The 25,593-nt window shown below is 39.3% G+C and overlaps 1 protein-coding gene across 1 annotated transcript in view; it reads right to left on the minus strand.

Annotated features, from left to right (window-relative positions):
* The window catches only part of FANCC (FA complementation group C), a gene marked incomplete at its 3' end in the record, with an annotated part of 173,649 nt that overhangs the window by 30,987 nt on the left and 117,069 nt on the right, over positions 1-25,593 (minus strand). The window contains exon 7 of the mRNA XM_082656763.1: positions 3,739-3,895. Coding sequence (XP_082512889.1) covers positions 3,739-3,895 — 157 coding nt within the window. The remainder of the gene's footprint in view (positions 1-3,738; positions 3,896-25,593) is intronic.

Raw genomic sequence — 25,593 nt, forward strand, 5'->3', positions numbered from 1 at the left:
TGTAAAAGAAGTTTCCTTTTCTTTTGGAAGTGGCTATGATTGCTATCTGGAGAATGAAAACAAGAATGCATCTTATCTCATATGAGGGAGGTCAAGCAGGACACTGAGGTATCTGCATGTTTATTATTCTTAAGCTCCTTTAGATCAAGAACTACTTTTTCACCCTATCTTTATTGAGGTATAGTTGACAAGATAAAGAACTAATTTTAAGGGCACTATGAAGAGAATACCAGGAGTGTTTCCTGATTTAAAATCTGAATAAACAAAACCAACCCCCCCCCACCCCACCCCCGCACTCTTTCGTGGGCAAATCTCTAGATCCCGCTGGAGGGGCCAGCCAGAGAAGGATCAAATGGGAGGGCATGGGAACCAGGGTATATCCCGGCCCTGGCATGCAGCAGGGCGGCCAAGCACAGTGCCACCCAGCCAGCACTTTTCATTCAAATGTGGAATATAAACAATAGCTTTCTGGGCTCCACAAACAGAATTGTAACTGCGAAACATAACATCCTTCTGATTTGGGGCCAGCCTTGGGAAACCAAACAGTGCCAAGAAAGCTGAATAATTAGCAAGTGGCTTTCACTGCTTTTGGTGACATCAGTTTTTAAGGTCAGGTCTGAAGCTACGGATTAGGTCTTCCATTGCCTGTTCTGTCAAGGGACACACAAGACCATCTGCTTTTGAAAAGTGTCAGTCTGCTCAGTAGGTGACAAACTGAGTTAATACCTTGGTTTATTTAGGAGCACCAAATGTGGCAGGTGGGCATGTACTTGGGGGAGGTCCAGCCCACGAGAGCCAAAGGGTGAGTCTCAAAAGTAAACAGGTTTTGAAAACTTACTTTTATTTTATTTTAGAAGTCAAAAACATATACATGCACTTAGAATTCAGGTGATTATTAGGTTAGTGGCTTATTATTCATAGTCTTAATGGAAAATACCAAGCCTTGCATCCTTGAGAGGCCAAAGAACATTTGGGGAGATTATTTCACTTTGTACAACCTGTACTACACTTTTATCTTTTGTTTTTGCAACATCTTGGTAACTATAGAATTTCTAGGGCTAATTCTGGATAGTCCCAAGAGATGGAAACATAATTAACAGTGCTCCATATAAAATACAAGTTATGTAGACCATCACACTTTAATTACTCTCAGAGTCCAGCTCTAATGTAATAGGCATCGAGTTTCTTCTGGAGGAAAAGTACCGCAGTCCTGTGCTAGCTGAGTCTTCAAGATCTCTCTGATACTTATGCACAGTCCTGTCACTGCACCAAGATATTGTGCTATGATAAATGAATCAGATGATGCAATTAGGAAGCAGGTTCTTCAGGTTACCCTTCCAATCACTCAGTCATGTCACAGGCTTATTCCAGCCTGCCGGGTTTTTTGGCCCAGTATGCCTGAGGAGAGCAGCCCACGCCAATCAAGGACTTGCAGCTCTGTATTATAATTACGTCCTTGAACCATAAGGCACAGAGGGGTTACATCCTGCCAATGCCACAATAAATTAAACCAAATAACACCCTCTGGAATCCCCCCTTTAACCACAATGGAAGCTCTGAATGTCTACACACATGATCCTGATAAATGCTTTTGGTAAATCAACTGACTTCAAAACTGTTTGGGGGAAATCATTTTACACTGTAAATTGGAGACGGAAGGTTATACAATGCGATGTTTAATGGGAGCGCCTGCTCTCTCTCTCATACACAGTATCCTGTGTTTACTGAAGTGCTGCTCAGGCCCTAGGGCCACAGGGAAAAGGACGCAAAGAGGCTCAGAGAAGAATCACAAGGTTGCTGAATCAAACCAACTTAGAGAAGTCGATGAAACTGGAATTTTTCTATAGGGAGAAGGCTTAAAGGAAATTGAATGAGAACCTTGAAAGCAAGAAAATAGCTCAGTTACTATATTTTGCCACTGAAAAAGGACCAGAGCAAATTAAATTATAGCACGTATATTTAAGTTAGAAATAGATTTACCTGATAATAAAGGTAATGTTTTGAATAGGTTGCCAGGGGCTTCTAAAAGCCTTTGTTTATACTGAATTTTATTATAATTATTTTTATATAAAGTGCCTTCTTATTTTTCACCATAATATGCAACTCTTGTGAATGATGAGGTCAAGGAGAATTTTCCTAAAAGTAACTCTCTTTGGGCTCTCTCAGTCTTTATACCTATCTTCTTTTCTTTTTTTCTATCAGACACTATAAACTTCTAAATCAGTTGGGTTCAATTTGTGCCAGCTAACTTGCAGATGAAAGCATCATGACTGCTGGAGACTACAACACTACCCATGGTCACCTGGGAGGCCCCAGAATGGGAAGGCAAAGGGGAGCCCAGGAAATAGGGAGAAGGCAAGCACGGCCATGGTCACACACGTGAGCTGGTAGGGACTGATCAGGACCTAAAAAGAGAACTGGGATATTGTAAGAAGGCAGCAGATTCAATTATGATTCTCTTACACAGCCTCCAATTTAAAAGAGAAAGAAAAAAACCAGGAAGTTCTAAGTGAATTAAACAAATAGAAGGTGTCGGAGGGGGGGCTGTGCAAACTCAGCCAACCTCAGCGCACTCTAGGCAGAGACTCACCCCCGCCCAACACACGCCTCAGCTCAGCAGGGAGGCACGCACTCTCCTCCGCCCAGTTTCCTGAACACCAACATAAGATCTGACGGTTCACCATCTCCCTTGAGCTAAGTTTCTCCATCTGTACAAAAGGAAGCAAATCTCTGCCCCATATCTCCCCTAGGTTACAAAAGCTAATGAGAAAACATGTTAGAGCCTACTGAAGTTCCTGTAAGAGGCCCCAGAAGCATGACACCTCCTGTAGTTTTTTAATTGTTTTTTTCAGAGTGCGTTGGTCTTTATTCCTGTTCTTACAAAAATGCACATAAATTCCAGAGCTGCCTCCCACAGAGGGAAAGCATCCGCATTGGTCAGTTCCCAGGGCTGCCGGAGGGCTTGGGCCCCTGACACTGGATTAGGCAATGGGGCCCATTTGGCCCACTGAGCCCCCGACTTCCCAGGCCTGAGAAGTGCTGAGTAGAGGGGAGACTGGGCAGCCCCTGAATGGAGGGAGGGGTCAAGGCTGGCAGGCTGACACCAAAAGAAAACTGACATAATTCTCAGTTGTTTTTGTTGTTTTAACCACTTTTCTGGGGTTTTGTTTTGTATCTTTTAAGTATTTTATTTTTCCTCTAGTGAAGGGTTAAAAGTTTATTTTTTGAATGCTTTTCTTTGTTAATTGATTCCTCCTATTGTTCATAAGATCCTCACTTTTTAAAACTTAACTTTTCATGTGGAAATGAGAAATACTGTTTTAAAAAATTTGTTGTCCAAATGTCAGGTCAATTCTTGTGAATATGCAATATAAGGTGCAATGATCAAGTAAATCTCGAAGCTTGCCTTTTTTTTTTGCCCGTGCCACTCAGCTTGTGGGCTGGTGGGATCTTAGTCCCCCGACCAGGGATTGAACCTGGGGCCACAGCTGTGAAAGCACCAAGTCCTAACCACTGGATCACCAAGGAATTCCCTCACCTTATTTTTAACACATGCTCTAAGTATGCAGAAAAGCCCGCTACATTAGGCATTTCAAAAATAAAATGTAGATAGATAATTATTTTAAAAGGTGCCAATCGCTCTTTAGTTTACATTTTTTTTCGCTTGTGCTGACTAAAAGAAATGATACCCAGCATCGTCTTTAAGGATTTTTCTCCTCATCAAAACCCGGCACATACCAGCAATGAGTCTTTCATAAAACATTCGATCCTCCTCAGAAAATTTCTCTCACTGGAGATAAGCTTTTCAAAAAGATGCAGCATTGTATTTTCAAGGCTGGGAAGGTGCCAAAGCCAGAGGCAGAGTATAGCTGACGCGGGGAGAGAAATCTTCTTCCTTTCAGTAAGAAATAAACAAAACTTTAATATAAATGAGTCACTGAAAAAAGAAGCAACTGACAAAGGATTAATCTCCAAAATATACAAACAGCTCATGGAGCTCAACATCAAAAAACCAAACAACCCAATTAAAAAATGGGCTGAAGATCTAACATACAGATGGCCAAGAGGCACATGAAAAGATGCTCAACATCACTAATCATTAGAGAAATGCAAATCAAAACTCCAATGAGGTATCACCTCACATGGGTCAGAATGGCCATCATCAAAAAATCTACAAACAATAAGTGCTGGAGAGGGTGTGGAGAAAAGGGAACCCCCTCTTGCACTGTTGGTGGGAATGTAGATTGATACAGCCACTATGGAGAACAGTATGGAGGTTCCTCAAAAACCTAAAAATAGAACTACCATTCAACCCAGCAATCCCACTACTGGGCATATACCCTGAGAAAACCATAATTCAAAAGGACACATGTACCCCAATGTTCATTGCAGCACTATTTACAGTAGCCAGGACATGGAAACAACCTAAATGTCCAACGACAGATGAATAGATAAAGAAGATGCGGCACATATATAGAATGGAATATTACTCAGCCATAAAAAGGAAAGTGGGTCATTTGTAGAGATGTGGATGGACCTAGAGTCAGTCTGTCATACAGAGTGAAGTAAGCCATAAAGAGAAAAACAAATATCGTATATTAACGCATATATGTGGAATCTAGAAAAATGATACAGGTGAACCTATTTGTAGGGCAGGAATAGAGATACAGATGTAGAGAACGGACGGGTGGACACAGTGGGGGAAGGAGAGGGTGGGTCGAATTGGGAGATTGGGTTTGACATAGATACACTGCCATGTGTAAAATGGATAGCTAGGGGAAACCTGCTGTATAGCACAGGGAATTCAGCTCGGTGCTCTGTGACGACCTAGATGGGTGGGATTGGGGGGGTGGGAGGGAGGTCCAAGAGGGAAGGGATATAGCTATACATATAGCTGACTCACTTCACTGTACAGCAGAAACTAACATAACATTGTAAAGCAATTATACTCTTAAAAAAAAAAAAAGAGTTCAAAATGCAATAACAAATCCAATCTGTGACTTTTTTTCATTGTGGTCATAGTAGCAGTTAATATTTATAGTATCAACGAATATGTACCAAGTATCCCTTTGCAAATATGCTTCCACTTCAACTCAAGAAAAAAAAATGCTTTCAAAAAGGACAAATAAATATATAGTGAAGGAAGAAAGAGAGTGATAAAAAATGTGATGGAAAAAGGCCTTGAGATATCCAGGTAAATGCAGTCCCTAATTTAAGAAACAGTTATGTTTGAAGGTGCATCCTAATGGTTTAAAATGTGGAGTCAGCCCTGGGTTTGAGTCCCAGAGCCACCACCTACTCACTATATGACCTTGGGAAAGTTACTTAACCTCTAAACCTCAGTTTACTCATCTGTAAAACAGGCCTACCTCCCTCCTAGTGCTGTCAGAAGGATCAAATGCAATAATAACACATGTACAGTGAGTGCTTAGGACAGTTCTTGGCACATAGTAAATATTTAATCACTGTATTTGTAAATCTGTTGAAAATTCTCTTTAGTAATAATTTCATAAAAGCTGGTTGGACTGGTTGATCCAGTTGGTCCACAGCATGATACACTATAGACCCTAACCATTTTGTATAGTTACATTTCTATAGGATAATGTATTTGGAGATTCCTCCTATGTCAGGTCAGTGAATCAGGGATTCTACTTCTCCTGGGAGGGAGCTCTAGGGGGACATCTGTCTAACTCTGAGCCACCGGCAGGGGGCCCTCCCTGTGAATCTGGTGGAAACTTGGCTTTCTTCTCTCAGTCCTGCTTTTCCAAGGCCTCCTGCCCTTTCACCTGCAGGACCACAGAGAGCAGAGTGCTTTTCCAGGTTCTGCTAAAGATGTTTACTGCTTTTAATAAGAAAAATGAAAACTGGGGACACAAAGGTTTCCCATTACCCAACAATCCCTTCAGGGTCTTTCCCTTCACCATCACTTCTGGGCCATTTCTCTGCAGGAGCTGGCATGAAGCCCAGGGAATGGGTACAGGGGCAGGAAATGAATAGGCAAAGACACAGGGTAGCAATTTCTAGTAGTTCCTTTTTGTTCTTCTCCCATAGCCTAACTCCTGTAGACCTTGTCCTAGATTAACTCTGGGGCAAGACTGAAAGAGGCTGAAGAATTGTAGGGTCTGTCACAGGAGCAGGCAGAAGGGCAGGAGAAAGGAAGAGAGGCATGGCCCTCATCCGACCCTCTTTATAACTCCCATCTCACCCTGAGCTTCAGCTCTTCTGGGAAGTCTTACAGGACCCCCTTCCCTCTCCATACCTGGCAATGAAGAACTGCCATGGTGCCGCAAACTCGTATCACCTGGCACATTCTGGGGCCACACTATGGATGTCCTCTATTGTGGCACCGGTGCTTTGGGCTGCCATTCCCATGCCACCACCCCTGTTATACTCGATGGCAAGGAGCTGGTAGTCACGCATTCAAGGAAGATGACTAAGCACTTCCCATGTGGCACTCAATGTGCTGGGTACAGGCCAAACAACTGGGAACAAACAGACCTAATCTGTATCCTTAGCGGCTTAGGGCCCAGTGGGAGGTATACATACATACACACACACACACACACACACACACACACACACATCAACTGTGATAAAGGCAATGAAGGAAAAGGACGGGCTGAGGAAAAAGAGAATATCAGGAGGGGCCCAATTTAGATCAGGTGGTCAGGGACAGCCTCTCCAGTTGAGTTTAGCTAGAGACTAGCTTGGTGGGATAGGCAAGGTAGTACCGGGAAGAGCACCTCAGCAGAGGGAACAGCAGCTGTGTCAGAAGAGAGCAAAGGTGAGGCGGCCTGTGACGAGGCTGTGCAGGACCACAGGCAAGGCAAGGGTCTGGTGTTTTATTCTGGCCCAGAAGGTTTTTGTTTTTGTTTTTAATTTATTAATTAATTTATTTTTGGCTGCGTTGGGTCTTCGTTGCTGCACGCGGGCTTTCTCTAGTTGTGGTGAGTGGGGGCTACTCTTTGTTGCGGTGCACAGGCTTCTCATTGCAGTGGTTTCTTTTGTTGCAGAGCATGGGCTCTAGGTGCGCATGCTTCAGTAGTTGTGGCACGTGGGCTCAGCAGTTGTGGCTCGTGGGCTCTAGAGCACAGGCTCAGTAGTTGTGGCACATGGGTCTAGTTGCTCCACAGCATGTGGGATCTTCCCAGACCAGGGCTCGAACCCGTGTCCCCTGTATTGGCCACCAGATTCTTAACCACTGCGCCATCAGGGAAGCCCTGGCCCAGAAGGTTTTAAACAGAGGAGTGCCAGGATCCAATTTACATTTCAAAGATCACTCTAATTGCTGCATGGAGAACTCAGTTCAGAGAAAAGAGTGGGTGCAAATTTCCAGGGGGAGCTGGTGTTAGCTTGGACCTGGGTGGCACTGGAGAAGGAGAGATAGTGTATTTTAGCAGTGATATCAAGAGATACTGGCAATGAATTTGATGAGAGCTGGTGAAGACGAGGTAGGAATCAAGGCTGTCGCAAGTTTCTCGAGCTGCAAGATGGATGGACATACCATTTACTCAATGGAAGGAAGGGAAGAGAAGATTTGTGAAGGATTTACTGAGAGCTTAGTTTGGGGTGTGTGAATTTAGAATGCCTGAGGCACAATCCAACAGAGGCATGACGTAGGTCCTTGAATATCCAAGTTGGAAGTTCTGGGGAGAGATCTGGGCTGAAGATCTGTATTAGGGAGCTGTCAGCTGGCATGGAGCAGCAAGAGAATGGAGGAGAACTCTGAGGGACAGAGGTCTGAGTGGGGAGAGGGCCCAGGTCTGTGCCCCAAGGAGCTTCAACAGGTAAAGGAAGAGGTGGGGGAGCTGCAGACAGAAGGAGGAGTGCCAGACATTCAGGAGACAGAAGCAGAGAACCATGTCACCAAGGAAGAGAAGGCCAGTCCAGCTGTAACCAAGTCTGCGGAGAGGCTGAGGACATGCGGAGGGAAGCACGAGCACTGCGTCGGGCAGGCCCTTTGTGACCTCCCCAAAAAAAGTGTTGGATGGGGATGGAGTGATGGAAGCTGAAGGCAGAGTCCATGAGGAGAAGAGTGGAAGTGCAGCCAGCATTGCAGACTGGTCTTCAGAGGTACGGCTGTGCTAGGAGTGAGTGACAACAGGAAGCCACACAGGGTGGTGGCCTTGTGTGCTCCTGAAAGGTGGTGCTTTGGGCTGACTGCTGATGGGCCGGATGAAGAGGAGCTGGAGAGGCTGAAGGGCCAGTAGCTGCCATTTATTAAGGTCTCACCTGGAACAATGCTAAGCATTTTACTTGTATTTTAATCCTCATAACAACCCTACAAAACAAGTACCATTATTATCCTTATTTTTTGAGGTTGGAGTGGGATGGAGGACTCACAGCCACGATTTGAACCTAGGAGGTCTGGTGCTGGAGCCAGTCCTCAGCCTCAAGTCACACATAGGCCTCTCCACTCTGCAGGTAGGAGAGTGGAGGATGTTGCTCAGAAGCTGAGGCCTGGTACAGGGGTGAAAGCAGACAGTTTTCCCGGGTGAGCCAGATGCCTGGACCCTGTGTTCACTCCCTTCAGTGTCTAGGGAAGTCTTTTCAATAGTCCAGGCTATCAGCCAATTTTAGCCACATTAACAGACGCCTGGGAAGGGATTTCTGTCCAGCTTTCTTGAGAGAGAAGAACACCCCTTGGGAGTAGGGAGAGGGTGTCTATAGCCTCTGTCTCAGAGCCAGAAAGCCGCTGGGAGGCAGGGAAGCTCTGAGGTGCAGGGGGAAGAACTTGGCCGCACAGTGGCTCCTCCCTTCCCAAATAACACCTGCTCATATCACACCTTATCTTTTTTGAGGACCTATGTGAAATAAATATGTACATCATTAGAAAAGTTTCTCACTTCAGTGAGAGTTCTTCAGAGGCAGTCCCATTCCTAAGCCCTCTGAGCAGCAATATGTGCAGTGTAGTTTCTATCATGAGGTCATGGTGGCCGAGTGATGCCCAGTGCACAGAGGCAGGAGCTGTTAAGAATGATGAACAGTAGATAGATATGAACAAATGTAAAAGGAAGCTAGTGTAAAATGGTAGTTCCAGCAAATATCTGAATTAAAAGATATTGCTCAGTTACAAATTTACATAAGAGTTGTGTAAGTTCTATACTCAAGTTAGTAAGAACATAAAATTTTTGTTCTATTCTCAGACACAGTTTGAAAAATGTATATGTTAACAATTGTCTTTTTATTACCCTTGATTCATAGCACACTCTACTAATTGTTGTAAATGATTAAATCTATGGGCTCATGTTTAGTATTTGAATCATCTATTAACCAAAAAAAATCTATTTTTCTCTAAAACATCAAAAACCTAACTACAATTAATCTTGGATGAAGAAATTACCAAAGCAACATGATCTTAATATATTGCATAACAGAATTTGGCTGGACTGTAAATGTAAATTATATATAATTTACATTATATATAAATTATATTTCAATAAAACCAGGAAAAAAGAAGGCAAATTATAAAAGAAGTGCAAATGGCCAATAAAAATATGCAGATTTTCAACCTTATTAATAGTATAGAAGGGTAAACTAACACATCCAGGAGGTATCATTTTTTCATGCTCACATCAGCAAATGTTTAGATGAATGATAACATCCGGTGCTAAAGCAGGTATAGGATATGGGTGTTCTCAGAAGTGGGACAGGGAATGGCTTTGCCCTTTTGGTTAAGTCATGTGATACCACCTAATAAACTGTAAAATACACATATCCCTCGTCTTCATAACCATACTTTTGTGAATCTGCCTGGCAGAAATAAAGGCATTACTTAGAAGGTATTTATTGCAGCAATATTTAAAGAAAAAATTAGAAACAACTTGAATGTATCCATTGGCAAATAGCTAAATAAATTAAGGTCCATTCATATCAGGAAATATGTTCCTATTTTATAATGAATTGGATCTATATCCCTTGAGGGATACCCAAGCTATGTTGGTTAAAAAACAGGTTCCAGAGTCATGTGTATGATGCAATGCTGTTTTTCTTTTTGCTTTTTTAAAAAAGCTTATTAAAAAAAGAGAGAAAATTGTTTCACATAGATTTCTAATGTTTACAAGAGTATAAGGTATGGTTACCAGAAGTACTACAGTGTGATAAGGAGGGGATAATTGACATTTTCTGTATATACTTCTGCACTGTTTGACCTGACCTGATAAAGTGTATATATTTCTGTGGAAATGTTAAAGAGCCAATAAAGTAAAAAAAGAAAAACGTTTTTAGGGACACTGAAAATTTTCATTCTATTCAATATGTGTTAGTTACAGAAACTCTAAGGCTGTCCTTTTCCTACTCTGTCTATAGTTATTCCATCCATCTAGGCTGGATACTGATCAAAATTCAAGAAAAATAGATTAAGATTAAAAACTTGGCTCTCCAAAATTCCTTCCTAATAATCACAGGAAGTTTTCTGCATCATAGCAGTTTCATAATTTCTGACACAGAGCAGGAGAGGCCTGGACAGGACACTCTACCCTGTCCAACATCTCCTGCTATTAGACTCTTCTGGACAGATGCCTCCTGGACATTTAAAAAACTGTACTTTGTTTCCCCAAATACTCAATTTAGTAAGCTAGTTGTGTGCCCCATCCTCTTGAAAAAGATGTAATCAGGTTAAGAAATTGGTCCAGATGCTTATTAAATAATTTTGGCTCCAAATGCTTTTTATAGCAAAACCAAAATATGGAATTCAATACTTTGCAAGAGAGGTTCCGGAGGGCGGTGATCATCGGTAGAGAATGTGTTCTAACACTGTCTGAGAGGTAGAGGAGAGAAAGGAGCTTCCTTACTCAAGAGGAACGCAGGCAGTGTTCCATCTTTCCAAACCAGAAAGAGATCAAGGGCTGCCTGGGCTGCCGGAGTAGCCCACAGAAATCAGGACCAACATTTTTGGAGAACTACTTAATTCCAAGGACCCGGAAAGAATATTCTCTATTACATTTCAAAGGTGTATTTCCATGAAAACTTGATCGAAGAAGTATATCAAATTTGAGGAAACTGTGCCATCATTATCACTTATATGTGCAGAGAAGTCACTTCTTAAAGCAAAGAGCAGCAACACCAAAGGAAACGTACAAATGCAAACATAATGGAACGTCTATTACAAATCAGTATCAGCAGGTTTTTACTTGAAAAGTAAACTTTTTCAATAACTAATTTTGTGATCATATCTTAGTAAGATTAAAAAAAAAAGAAAAAAAAGAGGATGCCAGGATAGATAGAAATGGGAGTATTAGTTACTACTACTGCTTTGCTAACTTTTTGTCCTTGGTATTACACTAGTTTTTCTTCGTTTAGACATTCACTTATACTGACAATACTTAAAGACTGATTTTTCTCTCTTTTTTTTTTCTGGCTGTGCTGCACGTTTTTTGGGATCTTAGTTCCCTGACCAGGATTGAACCTGGGCCCCAGCAGTGAAAGCGCCGAGTCCTAACCACTGGATTGCCAGATTTAAAGCCTTAAAGCCTGATTTTTTTCTTATTGGAGCTGAAAAAACATAAAACTAGAAGCTTGGTTGAAGGCTAGCCTTTTCTTGTAATTTATTTTTTTCTTATTTAGCATCTTTGGAGGCTGTATTAGCTTTTTCAGCAATGGAAATTTAGCTACGTCTGGACTTAGTTCAGTGATAATTTCATTAGGAGGAAAAGATATAAGCTTGAGAAAACCTAATAAAACATTATCAAAAATAATATAATTATTATTAAAGTCAACAACAATAATAACAGCAACAAGCTAACAGTTATTGAGTATTTATTTTGGGTGCCAGGCACCCTGCTAAATATTTTATAGGCACTAGACCCATTTAAATATGTTCCAGTGTGCCTGGGACAGGCTTGTGTCTGTTATCCCACCATAATTATAATAGGTACCTCTTTTAACTCTCAAAAGTGTCACGGTCTACAATTTATAAGTGTATCGTCACCCTACTTGACACTCACAGTTACTGCATGAGGTCAGTTGCTTGGTCAGTCACACACCCACTCTTTCTTTCATTTGTTCATTGGCTCATTCATTCCAGTATGTAGAAAAAATTCTCCAACTAGTTATCAAACTTCTCAATATTTTTGAAGCAATGGATTTATGTTTACCTTAGAGGCCATGTCATGCAGAATTACTTGTACTCCACAGACTTATGAAAGGATTGCATAAGCCCTCCCAGAAAGGTTTTACACAACGTGCAGCCTGCAGGTGGCTATTACGGCAACCCCAGGGATAGACGTAAGGAGTCTGGTTTGACTTTTGAGCCAAGAAATTATAAAGTTCCTCTAGGTTATCTAAACTGCAGAGAGGAGCAAGCATCTGCTGTTTAAAAGAAGACAGGCTGCCCATTTCTGAAAATACATGACTATATTTGGAAGCCAAGGCCAAAGACACCCAACCGATTGTAAACCAGATGAAATTCCACTGGTGATTGTGGTAAGCAAATAGTTGGAAGGCTAAACACAGGGCAGGGCACCTTGGTCAAAGAAAGTACGTGGTTTCTAAATGACCACGCAGCACACTTGGGAACTCTTCAAGGGGCTGGGGGAAAGGGGGTACCAGTGAGGAGGTGGTAATGTGAATCAGCCTCCCTGTGTCAGCATGTGGCTGGGATGCTCTGTCTATGGGAAAGTGTCCATGGAAAGGCTCCAGCCCTTACGCCACTGCTTGGGGAACTTGCTGAGCTGAAGCCATAAGAATTGGACAAGTTGAAGACCACCCAGCATTTCTCGACAGTCTGTCCCCTGTGGATTAGCAGACATAATTTTCCAAACCAAATAAATTTTATTAGTTACTGAGGGAGAACATGCTATCACAAGTAAAATAAATAGCAAAGGAGTTCAGGCCTACTCGTGGAGCCGCTACCCTCAGCTTTCCATCTGAGCACTGCTGGTCGAGGAGGAGTGGCTATTCTCTAAGCAGGCCTCCTTCTCGCCAGTAATTTCTGAAGCAGCTTTGTGGGGTTTCACAGAGGATGCCGAGGGGCATTCTCCTTCTCATTACCTTTAATTCAACTCTTGCTGAAAAAGTAAGACTGGAAATACAAGTTGTTAAGACCATATTCTTCAATAAAATGTATGACTAAATAAATCAGAAATAGAGCTACCAAGGTGAAATGCAAAGAGCATTTTACTTAAAAGTAAATACTATGAATAATTGCTTTGGAGGGTAAAAAATGAAATTTGCTGGGGTGAGCCACTAGAACCTGCAGTGTGTACTCAGGTAAATGATGTGACGGACACATGCATGTGGAGCACACTTACCACATTATATAGACTTTCAGATTGATTATTATCCAATATCTTACATAAATAACAAAGATAACTGATCAGACTCCTCAGGAAGTTCAGACTCTTGGATAAATTTTGACATAAGTTTAAAGTAGACAGAAAAAAAGACTTCATATGCTTAACCATGAAAATTATGTTCTGACCTTTTTTTAAAGCATCAAATAATTTAACATTCTATATCTCTTTCTAAATCTTACCTTAACAAATTCCTGAGTTATAACTTTCATAAAAAATGAAATTAAAATATACATTATTTTTAGGAATTATATATAAAAAACAACAAATACTCTATTGGTAACTACTTCTTCTGAAAGAATGATGGCAGCTTTGAGGCTGTTCACTTTCCAAATGTAATAAATCAATTTGAAAATGGGAAGAAGATCCATTTACTACAGCATAAATAAATAAATGAAACCATTAGGAATAAGAAATGTCTAAAACCTATATGTGAAAAATATGTAAAAGACTCCTTAAGATCATGAAAGTAAACCTGAACAAAATGGAAAGACGTAAGTGTTCTTGAATAGGTGGATAGAAACCCTTAACGTCATCAAGTTGTCCATTCTTCCTCGGTTAATCTACATATTTAACATGAGCCTCCCTCCAGATAACATGAGCTGACTTTCTTGGAGCTAGACAAATTGGTTTCAAAGTTTACTCGAAAGATAAGACAATCAAGAATTGCCAGAAAAACCCAGAAAAAGAAGAGAAATGAGTGGGAAATAGCCTTACTTTATATTAGAAAGACTCTGTTATTAAAACAAAGTGGTACTGATGTGTACATATATGATAGGCCAAAGAAACAGAACAGAAAATAATAAAACAGGCCTAAATGCATACAGAAATTAAGTACAACTCAATCCACGGGTAAGGAGGGCTAACTGTACTACCAACTGTACTCTGCCATTTTACATAAGGGACTTGAGCATCTGTGGATTCTGGTATCCACGGGCGTCCTGAAACCAGTCCCCCATGGATACTGAGAGATGGCTGTATATGACTAAGGGAGCATCTTAAGTCAGTGGAGGGTTGACGGGGCGAATGCACCCTTTATCACACTCAAGGTGGTAGGATGCTCTGTAACCTGAAAGTGGGGAAGAGCAACAAAATTACTTCAAGAAATAATTTGCAAAACAAAAGGAACCTATAGATTGAAAGAGATTTGTGAACCCATCAACCAAATGCAATGTGTGGACTTTGGACTCTTAATTCCAAAAAACCAAACAGGAGAATTTGTTCTCTGCCTAAATACGTGGTGATGATCATGAATCAGTGTCAATTTTAAGATATAATAATGGTACTGTAGTTAATGTTTTTAAAAAATGTACTATATAGAGACTTCTGGTTTCCCATTCTGCATGTCAGGAGCTTGTAAGTCACCACTTTGTCCTAACAAAAGTAAAAAGCAGAACAGACTGAAAAATCAACAACTCTTCCTGCATCCTTAAGAGAAGGGAGGACACAGGGCAAACCTTGGTCCCCGAGACTGGAGATAACAGGAAAGCGAATACAGGGAATCATAGCTGACTGGAGCAGAGGTCCACAAGTAGAAACCACCACAGGCACGAGTGCTGGGTAGGAAAACCTGAACTGGAATTAGCAAATGGCTGGAGGGTCACTGTGAACAACTCTGAAAGTTAAAAACTCCAGGGAGACTCAGTCCTAGAGGGGCCCCCACAATATTGTGAGGTTTACCTCCAGGAGTTCCCACCAGGTTCACATAGTAAATATCAGAGAAAAAGTCACCCCTGCTTTAGGCAGAAAGAGGGGAAAGGGAATCACTTTTAAATACAACAGAGCTCTCTGTTTTTCTTAACAAGGCCTGACCTCAGGAGTATTATCAGAGCCTAACTGACCAGGGGGAAAGGAAATAACCACTTCCAGACAGCTCTAGGCATACTATCCCACTTAAGAGGAAGAAAAAACTGAGAAAAACTTATGAAGTTCCCAGTGCAGAGGCACAGACTCACTGAAAGACTGAGACCTAATCATAAGACTATAGAACACTTCCTCTCCCCTCACATCTCATCACCACATTACAAAAAGCCTATTTACAGCAGTTCCTTTTACTTAGTACACATCTTGTCCAGCTATTAAGAAAAAAATTACTTGACATACCAAAAGGGGAAAGAAACACAATTTGAAGAGACAGAGGAAGAATCAGAAGAATCAGACAGAGGAAGAATCAGAAGAATCAGAAGAGACAGAGGAAGAATCAGGCAGAGGTGTTGGAATTATCAGACTGGAAATTAAAAAGAACTATGATTAACATGCTAAGGGCTCTGATGGATAAAGTAGACAGCATGCAAGAACAGATGGGCAATGTAAGCAGAGAGATGGAAATACTAAGAAAGAACCAAAAAAGAAATATGAGAGATAAAAAAATACTGTAAAAGAAATGAAGAATGCCTTTGACGAGCTTATTAGTAGACTTGGTGGGAAAAGAAATCTCTGACCTAGAGGATATATGAATGGAAACCTTGCAATCCGAAAAGCAAAGATGACAAAGACTGAAACAAACCAGAACAGAATTTCCAAGGGATGTGGCACAGCTACAAAATACAGCATATGTATAATGGGTCTAACAGAAGAAGAAAGAGAAAAAGGTACAGAAGAAATATTTGAAATGATAATGACTGAGACTTTTCCCAAATTAATGTCAGACACCAAAGCACAATTCCAGGAAGCTCAGAGAACACAAGCAAGATTAATGCCAAAATCCTACACCTAGGCATATCATTTTGCAACTACCAAAAAAAAAAATGAAAGATAAGGAAAAACCCTGAAAGAAGTCAGAGGAAAAGAAATATCTTACCTATAGAGGAACAGAGATAAGATTACATCCAACTTCTCAGAAACCATGCAAGCAAGCAGAGAGTAAAATGACATACAAAAGTGTTGAGAGAAAAAAACCCACCATCTAGAATTCTGTACCCTGTGAAATTATCCTTCAAACGTGGAGAAGAAATAAAGGCTTTCTCAGACAAATGAAAATTGAGAGGATCTGTTGCCAATACACCTGCTTTGTAAGAAATGTTGAAAGAAGTTCTTTAGAAAGAAGGAAAATAATATAGGTCAGAAACTCAGAACTACATGAAGAGCATTGAAGAAGAAATAACTGAAGACAAAATAAAAACTTTTATTTTTCCTATTCTTAATTGAGGTAACAGATAATTGTTTGCTCAGAAATAATAATATGAACAATGTACTCAATTATGTATGTTTATGTGTATGTATATGCTTACGTATGCTCATATGTATGTGAAACGAATGACAGCAATGGTATAAGGAACGAGAGGGAGAAATTAGGATTTTTTTTTATTATAAGGTATTGGATTTGGATTAGCTGCCGATGTATATTGCAAACTCCAGGGCAAACACTAAAAAAGTTTTAAAAAAGAAGTGTAACAAATATGCCAAGAAAGGAGATAAAATGAGATCACATAAAATGTTCAGTTAGAACCACCAAAGGCAGAAAAAGGGTAGAAGACAAAAAGAGGAACAAATAGCAAGGACAACAAATATAAAGCTGTAATAAATATAATAGATATTAGTCCAACTATAACAATAATCACTTTGAACCTCAATGGTCTAAATGCATCAATTAAAAGACAGATTGACAAAGTGGATCAAAACAAGACCCAACTATACCTTGTCTACAATAAACCTGTGTTAAATATAAAAACGCATATAGATTAAAACTAAATGGATGGGACTTCCCTGGTGGCACAGTGGTTAAGAATCCAACTGCCAATGCAGGGGACACTGGTTCAATACCTGGTCTGGGAAGATCCCACATGCCGTGGAGTAACTAAGCCCATGTGCCACAACTACTGAGCCTGCTCTCTAGAGCCCGTGAACCACAACTACTGAACCCTCCTGCCACAACTACTGAAGCCCACGTGCCTAGAGCCTGTGCCCTGCAACAAGAGAAGCCACCACAATGAGAAGCATGCGTACGGCAACGGAGAGTAGCCCCCCACTCACCGCAGCAAGAGGAAGCCTGCGCACAGCAACGAAGACCCAGTGCAGCCAAAAATAAATAAATAAAATAAATTAAAAAAAAAAAGACAACAACTAAATGGATGGAGAAAAATATACCACGCTAACACTAATCAAAAGAAAGCAGGAGTAGCTATATTAATTTCAAATACAGCAGACTTCAAAGCAAGGAAAGTTATCAGGAATATGTGGCTCATTACATAATGAAAAGGGGTTCAATTTTCCAAGAAGATATAACAATCCTTAACTTGTATGGGCCTAACAACAGACTGTCAAATTATGTGAGGAAAAAAACTAATAGAAGTGTAAAGAGAAATAGATGAATCTACTATCATAGCTGGAGACTTCAACATCCCACTATCAAAAACGGACTGATCCAGCAGCCAGAAAATCTATAAGAACATAGCCGAATGCAACAAAACCATCAATCAAGTGAATATGATTGTCATCTATAGACTACTTTATCCAACCACAGCAGAACACACATTCTTCTTAAGCTCACATGGAACATTCACCAAGACAGACCATATTCTGGGCTATAAAACATACCTTAACAAATTTAAAAGAACAAAAGTCATATAATGTCTGTTCTCAGACCACAATGGAATTAAATTAGGAATCAATAACAGAAAGTTAACTTGAAAATCTCAAATAATGTGGAAATTTAATAACATAGTTCTAAGCAACACACAAATCAAAGAAGAAACCTCCAGAGAAATTTAAAATTATTTTAAACTAAATGAAAATGAAAACATAACTTATCAAAATTTGTGGAATACAGTGAAGCAGTTCTTAGAGGGAAATTTATAGCACTGAATATGTATTTAGAAAAAAAAAGAAATATCTAAGATGAATAATCCAAGTTTCCAACTCAGGTAACTAGAAAAAGAAGAGCAAATTCAATCGAAAGTAAGTAGAAGAAAAAATAGAGCTGAAATCAAATGAAAATGCAAACAGGAAATCAATAGAGAAAATAAATGAAACCTAAAGGTGGTTATGGAAAAGACCAATAAAATCAACTAGCCAGGCTAACTAAGAAAAAAGAGAGGGCACAAACTACTAACGTCAGAAATGAAAGAGGAGACATCACTGCAGATCCTAAGGCATCAAAAGGATAATAAGGGCTTCCCTGGTGGCGCAGTGGTTGAGAGTCCGCCTGCCGAAGCAGGGGACGCGGGTTCGTGCCCCGGTCCGGGAAGATCCCACATGCCGCGGAGCGGCTGGGCCCGTGAGCCATGGCCGCTGAGCCTGCGCGTCCGGAGCCTGTGCTCCGCAACGGGAGAGGCCACAACAGTGATAGGCCCGCGTACCGCAAAAAAAAAAAAAAAAAAAAAAGGATAATAAATGAGTACTCTGAACAAGTTTATGCCAACGAATTTGATACCCTAAGTGAAATGGACCAAATACTTGAAAGACACAATCTGCCAAAACTCACACAAGAAGTAAAAGACTAAATGAGTAGGGCTACATCTCTTAAAAGAAATGGAATGAATAAGTAATAACCTTTCAAAACAGAAAGCACCAGGCTTGGATAAATTCACTGGTGAATTCTACTAAACATTTAAGGAAGAAATTATACCAATTCTTTACAATCTCTTTTGGAGGACAGACGCTGAGGGAATACTTCCTAACTCATTCTATGAGGCCAGAATTACACTGATACTGAAAGCAGACAAAGACATTACAAGCAAAGAAAACTTAGAGACCAATATCTCTGATGATCATAGATGCAAAAATTCTCAACAAAATACTAGAATCCAACAATGTATAAAGAATTAAATATCATGCTCAAGTGGAATTTGTCCCAAATATGCATGGCTGGTTCGACTTTTGAAAATCAATCAATTAATATAATTCATTACATCAATAGGCTAAAAGGAAAAATCACATGATCATATCAGTAAATGCAGAAAAAGCATTTGATAAAATCCAAACCCATTCAATATAAAAACTTTCAGTAAACTAGGACTAGAGAGGCACTCCCTCAAATTGATAAAGAATATCTACAGAAACCATACAACTAATAATCATAATAATTGTAAGAAACTTGAAGCTTGCCCACTGAGTTCAGGTGCAAGTCAAAGATGTTCCCTTGCACCATACTTTTTCAACTTCATTATAAAGTCTAGCTAATGCAGTAAGAACAGAAAAGGAAATAAAAGCTATACAGATTGGGAAGAAAGAAAGAAAACTGTCAGGACTTCCCTGGTGGTGCAGTGGTTAAGAATCCGTCTGCCAACGCAGGGACATGTGTTTGAGCCCTGGTCCGGGAATATCCCACATGCCGTGGAGCAACTAAGCCCATCTGCCACAATTACTGAGTCTGCACTCTAGAGCCGGCGAGCAACAACTACTGAAGCCCGCGTGCCTAGAGCCTGTGCTCCGCATCAAGAAGCCCGCGCACCACAACAAAGAGTAGCCACCGCTCGCTGCAACTAGAGAAAGCCTGCACAGCAACGAAGACCCAACACAGCCAAAAATTTTTTTTAAATAAAAATAAATAAATAAATAAAATTGTCTTTGTTCACAGATTAACTGATTATCTATGTAGAAAATCCAAAATAATTGATTAAAAAACTGGAACTAATAAGCAATTATAGAAAAGTAGCAGGATACAAGTTAAAATACAAAAGCCAATCACCTTCTTATATACCAGCAGTGAACAAGTGGAGTTTGAAATTAAAAAGAAGATACCAAGTACCTCCCAAATTAAATAATTATGTATAAATTTTACAAAATATGTACAAGGCCTAGATTAGAAAAAATACGAAACTCTGATGAACAAAATCAAAGAACTACATAAATGGAGGATATCCATGAATAGGAATACTCAATATTGTCAAGATCTCAGTTCTTTCCAATTTGACCTATAGATTCAATGAAATCTCAGTCAAAATCCCAACAAGTTATTTTGTGGATATCAACAAACCGATTTTAAAGTTTATATGGAGAGGCAAAAGACCCAGAATAGCCAATACAATATTGAAGGAGAAGAGAAAAGCTGGAGGACTGACACCACCTGACTTCAAGATTTACACAAAGCTACAGTAATCAAGACAGTGTGATACTGATAAATAGACCACTGCAACAGAGAGACCAGAAATACCTAAGTAGAGTCAATTGATTTTTGATAAAGGAGCAAAGGTAATACAGTAAAGATTGTCTTTTCAACACATGGACGTCCACATGCAAAAAATCTGATTCTAGACACAGACCTTATACCCCTCATAAAAATTAACTCAAAAATGGATCCTAAATCTAAATTTAAACTACAAACTATAAAACTCCTATAAGATAACACAGCAGAAAACCTAGATGATTGAGTTTGGCGATGGTGATGACCTTTTAGATTAAAAAAAAAAAAAAATCCATGAAAGAAAGAATTGATAAGCTAAACTAATGAGAGAGAGCGCTCAAATCTCAAATAAATAAAATTATAAATAAAAGAGGAAACATATTACAACTGACACCATACAAATACAAACGATCGTAAGAGACTACTATGAAAAATTATACACCAACAAATTGGACAACCTAGAAGAAATGGATAAATTCCTATAAACATACAACCAACCAAGACTGAATCGTGAAGAAATAGAAAATCTGAACAGAATAATTACTAGCAAGGAGATTGAGACAGTAATCAAAACTTGCCAACAAAGAAAAGTCCACCCAGATGGCTTCACTGGTGAATTCTACTAGACACTTAAAGAACTAATATCAATCCTCCTCAGTCTTCCAAAAAAAACAGAAGAGGGAGAACACTTCCAAACTCATTTTATGAGGGCAGCACTACTCAGATACCAAAACCAGACAAGGATACCACAAGGAAGGATAATTATAGGTCAATATCCCTGATGAATATTGATGCAAAAATCTTCAACAAAATATTAGCAAAACAAATTCAACAATACATTAAAAAGATCACGTACCATGAATGATATTGTGATTTATAATAAGATACGTATTTGGCCTTGGACCCCATTCCTGACACAGAGCTCCTAAAACCCTTGGAATTTCCTAAGTGAAGAGAGCTATTAAGGTATCTATTGTTATGTTAATGAGGTGACTTTTAGACTTCACTTAAGGGTAGGGGCTGGTTGCCAAGAGAACCAACCATGTGACTAGAGGATGGGAATTTTCAGTCCCATCCCACTAACCTCCAGGGAGGGGAGAAGGGTCTGGAGATTGAATCACTTGCCAATAGCCAATGGTTTAATCAGTCATGCCTATTAATGAAGCCTCCCTTAAAACCCAAAAGGCTGGTGTTTGGAGAGCTTCCAGGGTGGTAAACTTGTGGAGATCAGGGGAGAGTGGCACACCTTGAGAGGGCAAGAAAGCTCTGCACCCTTTCCCCATACCTTGCCCTATGCATTTCTTCCATCTGGCTGTTGCTGAGTTACATCTTTTTATAATAAACCAGTAATCTAGAAAGTAAAATGTTTCCCTGAGTTCTGTGAGCCATTCTAGCAAATTAATCAAAGCCAAGGAGGGAGTTGTGGGAACCCCCAATTTGTAACCAGTTAGTCAGAAGCATAGGCAAAAACCTGGGCTGGCAACTACATCTGAAGTGGAAGGTGGTCTTGTGCAACTGGGCCCTTTACCTGTGCAATCTGATGCTATCTCTGATAATATCAGAATTGAGCTGAATTCTCGAATAGCCTGCTAGTATCAGAGAACTACTTGTTGGTGTGGGGAAACCTACACACACACACACACACACACACACACACACACACACACACACACACACACACACACACACACACACACACACACACACACACACACACACACGTTGGAATTGGGTCCAGGGGCCTAATTTGTTGACCAAGTGGGATTTATACCTAGAATACAAGGATGGTTCAACATCCACAAATCAATCAATTGTGACATACCACATTAACAAACTGAAGGATAAAAAAAATCTTATCATCATTTCAATAGATGTAGAAAAAGCATTTGGCAAATTTCAATATCCATTTATGATGAAAACTCTCAAAAAAACAGGTATAGAAGGCAAATAGCTCAACATAGTAAAGGCCATATATGACAAGCACACGGCTGACATCATATTCAACATTGAAAAAGTGAAAGCTTTTCCTCTAAGAATGCCCACTCTTGCTGCTTTTATTCAACATAGTACTGGAAGCCCTAGCCAGAGCAATTAGGCAAGAAAGAGAAGTGAAAGGCATTCAAATCTGAAAAGAAGTAAAACTGGCTCTATTTGCACATGACAGGAGATACACACACCAACACAAACACACACACACACACACACACACACACACACACACACACACACACACTAAAGACTTCACAAAAAAACCGTTACAACTAATAAACAAATTCAGTAAAGTTGTAGGACACAAAATCAATACAAAAATCAACTGTGTTTCTAAACATTAACAATAAATTATCTAAAAAAGAAATTAAGAAAACAATCACATTTACAATTGCATCAAAAAGGCTAAAATACCTAGGAATAAATTTAACCAATGAGGTTAATGATCTGTTCACTGAAAACCATAAGATTTTGAGGAAAGAAACTGAAGAAGACACAAATAAATGAAAATATATACTGTGCTCATGGATTGGAAGACAATATTGTTAAAATGTCCATACTACCCAAAGCAATCTACGGATTCAACGCAATCCCTATCAAAATTCTAATGCTATTTTTCACAGAGACAGAAGAAATAATCCTAAAATTTGTACGGAAACACAACCCTGAATAGGCAAAGCAATCTTGAGAAAGAAGAACAGGCTGGAGGTATCATAATTCCTGATTTCAAACTATATTACAAAGCTATAATAATCAAAACAGTATGGCACTGGTATACACACATAGATCAGTATACACACACATAGATCAGAACAGAGAGCCCAGAAATTAACTCACACATATATGGATCAATTAAGTTACAACAAAGGAGGCAAGAGGGGCTTCCCTGGTGGCGCAGTGGTTGAGAGTCCGCCTGCCGATGCAGGGGACACAGGTTCGTGCCCCAGTCCGGGAAGATCCCACATGCCGTGGAGTGGCTAGGCCCATGAGCCATGGCCGATGAGCCTGCGCGTCCGGAGCCTGTGTTCCGCAATAGGAGAGGCCACAACAGTGAGAGACCCATGTACCGCAAAAAAAAAAAAAGGAGGCAAGAATATACAATGTGGAAAGAATAGTTGCTTCAATAAATGATACTGGGAAAACTGAATAGCCACACGCAAAAAAATGAAACTGGACCCCTATCTTATACCAAACACAAAAATCAACTCAAAATGGATTAAGGAATTGAATGTTAAGCCCTAAAACCATAAAACTCCTAAAAGAAAATATAGGGGATAAGAATGACATTAGTCTTGGCAATGACACTTTTGATTTGACATCAAAAGCAAAGGTGACAAAAGCAAAAATAAATAAATGGGACTACATCAAACTAAAAAGCTTCTATACTGCAAAAAGCTTCTAAACCATCAACAAAGTGAAAAGGCAACCTACAGAAGGGAAGAAAATATTTGCAAATCATATGTCTGATAATGAGTTAATATCCAAAATATATAAAGAACTCATATAACTCAACAGAAAACAAACCCCAAACAATCTGATTAAAAAATGGGCAGAGCATCCAAATAAACATTTTTCCAAAGAAGATATGCAAATGCCCAACAGGTACATGAAAAGGTACTCAACATCACTAATCACCAGGGAAATGCAAATCAAAACCAAAATGAGATACCACCTCACACCTATTAGAATAGCTACCACCAAAAAGACGAGAGATAATAAGTGTTGGTGAGGATGTGGAGAAAAGGGAACCCTTGTGCACAGTTGGTGGGAATGCAAATTGGTGCAGCCACTATGGAAAACAGTATGGTGGTTCTTCAAAAAATTAAAACTATAACTACCACATGATCCAGCAATCCCACTTCTGGGTATATATTCAAAGGAACAGGAAAGGAACAGGAAAACAGGATATCAAATAGATATCTGCACTCCCACGTTTATTATGGTATATTCATAATAGCCAAGATATGAAAACAACCTAAGTGTCTATCAATAGATGAATAAATAAAGAAGATATGATATATATATATCTATATCTAGTTATATATATGCTATATATACATAGCGTGTGTGTATATATACACATATACACAAAATCGGCTATTATTTAGCCATGAGAAAGAAGGAAATCCTTGGCTGTGACAACATGGATGGATATTGAGGGCATTATGCTAAGTGAAATAAGTTAGAAAGAGAAACACAAGTATGATATCACTTTATGTGGACTCTAAAAAAGCTGAACTCATAGAAACAGAGACTAGAATGATGGTTATTAGGGACTGGTGGGGTGGGAGAAATGGGAATATGTTGATCAAAAAGTACAAACTTCCAGTTATAAGTTCTGAGGATCTAATAATGTACAGGACGGTGATTATAGTCAATAATACTGTATTGCATATTTGAAAGTTGCTAAAAGAGTGGATCTTAAATGTTCTCATCACAAAAAAAGAAATGGTAATCCTGTGATGTGAGGGAGGTGTTAACTAACACTATGGTAGTAGTCATTTTGCAATATAAAAGTGTACATCTTAAACATATGCAATGTTATATGTCACTTATATCTCAATAAAGCTAGGAAAAAATAAAATGTAATAAATTAATATAAATTCTGATATTTTTTCTTGTGCCTACATGGAAACATAACAAGAAGCAAGTGCTTTTTTGTCTTATTTGGTAATAATATTAAACATTTTTTTAAACTTTCCTAAATTTTATCCCAATTATTGTAGATATAAATACATTTTATGTTTCATATATTTTTACAAATTTTATATAACATATTTTTAGATTTATTTTATAATTTAATATTTTATTCAAAAATAAAATTTATTTATAATATATTTTCTTATATTAAAAATGGACCCCTGGCTTTACAAAGGAGAATTAAGAGATTTCTCTTCTCATCTCACAGGTGTTTCATCAGGAAAAGATGAAATCAAAACGTCAGAGATTTCTCTGACTTGTGAGAGTGGGACATCTACTCCAAAGTAATGCGCTAAACTGTAAATGAAAAACAAATACGAGGAAAGTTATTTTTCCCTTGGCTTTATAGATGTTAATAATTTACCTTACTGTGTCTTATTCAATAGAATGTTTTCAAATACTATTATACTGCTAATTAATTGCAGCAGCAACTTGAGACCAATCATTCAGAATCTAAACAAAAAGGAATTAAATAATTAAAATGTGTATGTGATAAGTTAATATTTCATCAACAGAACCGTACTTCTGCCTTAAAATTGAATCTCTAGA

This window comes from Grampus griseus (genome assembly GCF_964374135.1).
Source record: "Grampus griseus genome assembly, chromosome: 6".
Taxonomy (NCBI): domain Eukaryota; kingdom Metazoa; phylum Chordata; class Mammalia; order Artiodactyla; family Delphinidae; genus Grampus; species Grampus griseus.